General features: G+C 47.7%; 1 protein-coding gene across 1 annotated transcript in view; it reads left to right on the top strand.

Annotated features, from left to right (window-relative positions):
* Tbr1 (T-box, brain 1) overlaps positions 1-5,695 on the top strand; it is an 8,209-nt gene extending 2,514 nt beyond the window's left edge. The window contains 3 exon segments of the mRNA XM_026778641.1: positions 267-613; positions 1,698-1,759; positions 4,754-5,695. Of these exon segments, the coding sequence (XP_026634442.1) occupies positions 267-613; positions 1,698-1,759; positions 4,754-5,612 (1,268 nt within the window). The 3' untranslated portion in view covers positions 5,613-5,695.
* Positions 5,696-7,223: the final 1,528 nt, after the last annotated feature.

The following is a 7,223-nucleotide window of genomic DNA, read 5'->3' on the forward strand; positions in this document are numbered from 1 at the left end:
GAAAACTGGATAGGATTTGCTTCCATCTGTGACGATTTCGAGAATAATTTCTTCCTCCCCAGATTATATTTAATTCATTAAGTTGTTGTTTTTACCTTCCACCCGACCTCATTCTGGAATTCACCTTTCTATTTACTGATAGAATTGTATTGGAAAATAAACGCACGAGATTTGAGATTTGTAGGTTGTGAAAAATCTTTGTTCCTCTTCTGAGGAGGACTAGGGCAAAGGGACTGATGATTGGCATACGGGCTTCGTTTTCCCAGTGCCCAGAGAAGAGCCTGGATCCCCGAGATCCGGGGCAGTGTGTCTAGGCCACCCTGTCACCGGGAGAATCCCACAGCCAGTCTGGAGCAAGGGCCTCCAGTTGGCTCAACCCGGCCCACAGCGAGCCCCCGGGCTGGTGCGAACAGGCACACATTAAAAAAGCGCTCTCTTTTCTCTTCGCGGACAGATGGTGGTTTTACAGTCCCTGCACAAGTACCAACCCCGTCTGCACGTGGTAGAAGTGAACGAGGATGGCACAGAGGACACCAGCCAGCCTGGCCGCGTCCAGACGTTCACTTTCCCGGAGACTCAGTTCATCGCTGTCACCGCCTACCAGAACACCGATGTAAGGAGGCTCAGGGCTGGGCGCGGGCACGTGGTACCCCCTTATCCCCTGGTCTTCCTTCACCCTGCGCAGACTAGCTTTGGCCACAAATGGCCCTACAGCACGGCTTAGGACAGTGCTAGGCACCTGTCGGGCCCTTCCCCAAATACCTAGCCCGTGGGGGAAGCTCTGCCTCTGTACTTCCAACCCTGCGACGCTCCCACCCCCACCCCCAGCTGTGCGGTGGCCACGACTTCTAGGACCGATCCTTTCCGAGCTTGAGTTTGGTCCTTAAACTAGAACACTTCAAAACGTGCATTTTCTTCCTTTGAGAAATCTCGCTTTCAGGAAACAGGCAGAACTACCCGGTGCATTTTATTAGCAAGTTAGAAAATCTAAAACAAAACGTTTCTAAAATCTCATAGCCGGTGTCTAAAATGAACAGATATTTCTGTTTTGAGAGTCCAGAGCAGGAAAGAGAGACATACACATTCGTAGATACGCGATGTGAAATCTCCAATAAAATCAAGTTACTGGGACTAATGGAGTTTGCTAGCACGAGAACTTTCGCAGTTTTTGCATGTTTGCAAAAACTGAGGTGACTCTCTAAAACTCTAGAAGTTTTGTGTTTGGTCATATAAGTCAATATCTCAGAAATGGGAATAATTATTTCAAATCAACCCAATTTTAAGATGCAGTTTACAGTCTTATTTTTTTTAATCGAGAACCAGAATTGGCCCATTTAAAAAATATCTGTGGTTAAACGCTTGAAAACTGTACAGAGTTAAAGATATTAAGGATTTTTGTCTTGGTGCATCTCACGCAGTCAGTATTTTTTAATGACTATTTGAGACAACTTATAGCACACAGGAGAGCTAACTGAAATGCTACTGGGTCTTATTAATCTAAACCCAGCTCCACAACTTCCCCAATACTTATTGCTGTTCCTCTCCTACTGTGCTCTTAAAGTTTTGCTAGAGAACCTTTTCTGTTTAATGACTCAGTAGGCCCAAGCCCCTGTCAATGGCAGATGCTATATTCTCAAACACACAACCTTCCCATGCAGAAGGTGAGATCCCAATCACCCTTTCTTCTCTTTCTCCAGATTACACAACTAAAAATAGATCACAACCCCTTTGCAAAAGGATTTCGAGATAATTATGACACGTAAGTAATTTTACATGTTCCTTCGCAGATAACTGTTGAACTGGCCACTAGCTTAAGGGTCGATTGTTGTGTTTAAGGATTCTGAAAGTCAAATGTGTGAGAAAATTGGTTGGGATTTTCCCTCCCTTATCATGTTGGTTCCCTCTCTGGTAACCTTGTGGCCTGGTATTTGTGTGATTTCGGTTAGAAGGTTTTTTTTTTTTTTTCTACTTGTTCTTAGCTTTCTTTCAAATTCCAAAGATGTTGGCCACCCCTGGGGTTGGCTGACTGGCTGAGGAAGCTGCCCTGGTTCTTCCCAGCGTTTGTTGTGCATGTGGCTGCAGATGCACAGTTCAGATGGGCTGTGTCTGAAAAGGGGCTATTCTGCCTGAAAGTGCATGTGGTCCTGGCAGTTGTTATGGTCTCCTTGGCATATGTGACTTTTAGTTACCCATTTCCAAGTTTTGCATGATAGCATTTCCTGTGCAGTTTACTATGGACCAAGTGAAGATGTGCTCTCCCCAGGCGAATTGGTGAACAGAGCCTAACTCAGTCTCTGCAGGCTTTGGGCAGCACTGAGGTGTGGTTGCATCTTATTCCTAAGCTTCAGAAGAAACATGGCTCCTCTTACTTTTTGCAAACATGGTTTAATTAAATGTGTGGGTTCCCTTTCTTTGCCCCCCCCCCACCTATCTCTAGGCCCTTCTCAGAGCAAGACTGTTGTTTGGGGCAGCAGTAGATGCAAACTGAGTTTTTTTCTAGATTTGCTCTGGGATTCTCAAGCAAGGACTATAGTCCCTAAGAGTTTTCAGATAGTGTTATATAGCAAATTGTAAAGTGCGATTGTGTGATTTGCCTACTCTTTTTTCTGTCTATTAAAGATAAAGAGAAATATGCACTTTAATTTCCTGGCCTTGGGATAGAGCTAAAGTGTTGACTAGGTCTTTGACTAGGAATAGATTAAATGTGTGGAGGAAGAGACAAGGAGCTCCTGTGCCCCAATCTCAGACACCATCTCCCCTCTCAATATTTTTATAGTAATTGGGAGAGTAACTGGTATCTACTGACTCCAACTTTCTTACGTGTGCCCCCCAAAAGCAGTTCAAAGCAGCTCCCTTCAAAATTACGAATGTGATTCTCTAGAATAAAACTTTGCTGCTTCAGTCTCAAAATATGAAAAAAGATGGACCCAAAACAGTGGAAAGAATGTGGCCCAAGAGACTAGGGATGTTGGAAGAGAGCTGTAAAGATTTTGAGCTTTTAATTCTGCTAACATCTGTTCATAAGCATTTATTTTGCACAAGTCAATTCAGTAATCCCAAGTGTTTTGAGAGCTGGATGGGCATCTAAACTGTATCTTTTTCAGACTGCTTTTTTTTTTTCTTTTAAAGATTATTGTGGTGGCAAACAGAGAAGATATTTGTACATTGCTAATTATGTTCCCTTTCTGCTTCCCTCCACTTAAAAAAATTGAAGCAGGAATTAAATTTCAGGAGGGAATATTTCATTTATTTATTTATTTATTTGTAAGCAGAATGCCCCTGGGCAGTCATTGTAAGTCTCATCTGCCCCTGTCCTCTGGCTGCCTTCTGTTGGATAAGCCCCTCCCTTTCTTAAACCAGTGGAAGTTTGTTGTAAAGATTTTGTCTATACAAAAGTAATCCCTGGTTTTTTTGGGGGGGGGGATGAGAGGGAGTTGAGTAGTTTTAACACACTCTCTCCTCTTTAAGGTTAGTAATCTGGACCTGGTTTGATTAGAGGGAATGGGGGGGGCATCCTAGGAGATTGCTTGGCTACACCCTGGGAAATGGTCTCTCTTTAGGATTAAGATCTGACAATTCCAAGGCACTACTTTAAAACCTGTGTGCTGAATAAAGAGGCATACACTTATGTGTGAGCTAAATGAGGTATGTTTGCATGTCTATGAGGAAACACATCATTGACCAGCTTCAATTCTAATGGGATCACCCAGGCCCAGGGCCTAGAGTGAATATTTTATCTAAGGTTATCCCCCCCCCCCCCCCCCGCCAAACACAACCTCTCTTGATTATTGGGCAAGTTCTATAACTGTCCTTTGCCTCAGTTTCCCTATCAGTACCCAAGAGAGTTGTTGTGAGCTAAAGAAATCTACCTGAGCTTATATAAACAGCTCCCATGTGCCCAGCCCCGCGCCTCCAAGCTCTGTTAAAGAAGGGTTAGTTATTAGTGGTGGGCTGCTTGGAGGAAGGGGCTAACTCTTAAGTTCCCCCCAAAAGGGCCTTTTTCCTCCTCTTTTTCTTTTAGTAATGGATCAAAAGCTGGGTAGAGAAGACTAAAGTACACTTTTTCTTCTAAAGAATTTTACTGATTATTAAGTGTTGCTTCCAAGCAGTAGCTTCTACTTTTTTGCAGTGGTAGAGATGGGAACTAAAGGACGTTCATAGGCGGCAGACAAAAGTACCTAGAGGATTCCAGCAGCAATCCTCTGGGCCTCTGGCCTGTGAAAGTCAGCCTTTGACGCTATTACCTGGACAAGTCTTCCTCACACTCCCCTTGCGGTTTCTTCCCTGGGGATTTCTTAAACTACCTAGAAAAAGAAAAGGAATTCTCTCAACTACTCAATAAACATAGGAGGTCTTAAAAGGGTGGAGAGAGTGGGCCACTTGTTTAGAAATTTCACTCGGAGATTCCCCAGAGAGGAAAGGCCCAACCTTGGTGCTTGGATAACTCTGCCACAATTTGAGTATGATTCTGGATCAGTGGATGGAGGCCCTCATCTTGGTCCCGTGCACTTAGCGGTAACGGGAAGATGGAAGACCTCTACTCTGCGCTTTGTGTCCGGCTCAGGGTCCTGCAGCTAAACTGGGCTAGGGAGGGTGCGGGTCTGTGATCTTCTGCCGTCTGCACCCTGTATGGCAAACGCAACTTCCAGATGGATGGTGTGCGGGTGGGCAACAGTAGAGGTGGCTTTCCCTCCAGGACCCTCAAGGGACCTCCGCGCCATCCCTCGGTTCTCTCTTTCTCCCTTCCCCTCAGGATCTACACGGGCTGCGACATGGACCGCCTGACCCCTTCGCCCAACGACTCTCCGCGCTCGCAGATCGTGCCCGGCGCCCGCTACGCCATGGCTGGCTCTTTCCTGCAGGACCAGTTCGTGAGCAACTATGCCAAGGCCCGCTTCCACCCGGGCGCCGGCGCGGGCCCCGGGCCGGGGACGGACCGCAGCGTGCCGCACACCAACGGGCTGCTGTCGCCGCAGCAGGCCGAGGACCCGGGCGCGCCGTCGCCGCAGCGCTGGTTCGTGACGCCGGCCAACAACCGGCTGGACTTCGCGGCCTCGGCCTACGACACGGCCACGGACTTCGCGGGCAACGCGGCCACGCTGCTGTCGTACGCGGCCGCCGGGGTGAAGGCGCTGCCGCTGCAGGCCGCGGGCTGCACGGGCCGCCCGCTCGGCTACTACGCCGACCCCTCGGGCTGGGGCGCTCGCAGCCCCCCGCAGTACTGCGGAGCCAAATCGGGCTCCGTGCTGCCCTGCTGGCCCAACAGCGCCGCGGCGGCCGCGCGCATGGCCGGCGCCAACCCCTACCTGGGCGAGGAGGCCGAGGGCCTGGCGGCCGAGCGCTCGCCCCTGGCGCCCGCCGCCGCCGACGACGCCAAGCCCAAGGACCTGTCCGACTCCAGCTGGATCGAGACGCCCTCGTCCATCAAGTCCATCGACTCGAGCGACTCGGGCATTTACGAGCAGGCCAAGCGGAGGCGGATCTCGCCCGCCGACACGCCGGTGTCCGAGAGCTCGTCCCCGCTCAAGAGCGAGGTGCTGGCCCAGCGGGACTGCGAGAAGAACTGCGCCAAGGACATAGGCGGCTACTACGGCTTCTACTCGCACAGCTAGGCCGCCCGGCCCGCGCTCGCCCGCGCCCTCCCCGGCCCCTCTGCTCTGCCCCACGTCCTCCTTCCCCAGGCCCGCTCTTGCGCACTCGCTCTTTCACTTGACCCTCGATGACCGTCTGCGGGGGATAAGTGCAGGTCTCCCATTATCATTGTTTTTGTTTTTTAAAACCTCTTTTCTTTCTTTCTGCACAGCCGTCTCCGCAGTTAGCGCACCGACCTTGAACCTGGCTGTGAACCTTGTGGTTTTCCAACTTTTCTTCTGTGAAGTTATTATTATGATCCTTCCCGTCTTTTTTTTTCTCCTTTTTTTTTTCTCACCTTCTCCTTCTTTCTCTTGGAATGAAAACTCTTCAACTTTAGGAGACCTGGGCAGTCCTGTCAGACAGCAGCGATCCCGACCCGCCTTGTCTTGGCCTCCCTATTAACCATAGGATGTTGACTCTAGAACCTGCACCCGCCCAGCGCGTCCTTTCTTATACCCGAGTGGATGGATGGATGGATGGATGGTAGGGATGTTCATAATTTTAGTGGAACAAAGCCTGTGAAATGATTGTATATAGTGTTAATTTATTGTAACGAATGGCTAGTTTTTATTCTCATCGTCAAGGCACAAAACCAGTTCATGCTTAACTTTTTATCCCCCCTTTTCTTTTCTTTTTCTCCTCTCTTTCTTTCTTGCTCTCCCCACCCCCTTTGTTTTCTTGTGAGATATTAAAGATACTCTAGAAGAGGCTCTGGAAACATGAAACACTCCGTAAATGACCGCTCTCTCTCTCACTTCTCAGTTCCTCGCACGGTGTAACCACTGTGTGCCCTAGGGCACACGCAGTAGCTAAGGGGACGCCACAGGAACACCTGTAAAAGCTAGTTCGTTGTCTGTTCCTAGGCAATCCCGTTAAGTGGCATGAAGCCCACAAAGCAGAGTCAACTGGAGTTGTCTGTCCCCCTCTTCCTCTAAATGGAGTAGCTCCACATCAGCAATATTATTTTGCCTTATTTGTTTTTCCCCAAAGTGCCAAATCCATTACTGGTCTGTGCAGGTGCCAAATATGCTGACAAACTGTTTCTGACTCTCAGTCCCCACGCCACCTTTCTATGCTGTAAATCTTTGTAATGAATAATCTACTGATATAGATGACTGGATTGTTGGTAACTATAGTGTAGTCTAGTGAAGATGAATTGTGTGAGTTGTATATTTTACTGCATTTTAGTTTTGAAAACGATTCCCCACCACCACTTAGAGACAGCTGAAATTTGACTTCCTTGGGAAAACACTAGCATTATTGCAAGTAAGACTGATTCCCCCCAAGTCTTGTTATATTTGATAAGGAGCATTTAATCCCCCTGGAAATAGACTAGTAGGATTTCTAATGTTGTGTAGCAAACTTATACTTTTTTGTACTTTAAAATCAATGTGAAATATGCATCATACACAATATTCAATCTAGATTCCAGTCCATGGGGGATTTTTCCTAATAGGAATTCAGGGTCTAAACGTGTGTATACTTTGGCTCTTCTGTAAATCAAATGTTGTGATTTTTATATTTGTTTTGTTTTGTCTGTGAATTGAATAATTTATACAAGTACACACTCCACTGAGAATCGTTTTGTT

Source organism: Microtus ochrogaster, chromosome 4 (assembly GCF_000317375.1).
Source record: "Microtus ochrogaster isolate Prairie Vole_2 chromosome 4, MicOch1.0, whole genome shotgun sequence".
Taxonomy (NCBI): Eukaryota; Metazoa; Chordata; class Mammalia; order Rodentia; family Cricetidae; genus Microtus; species Microtus ochrogaster.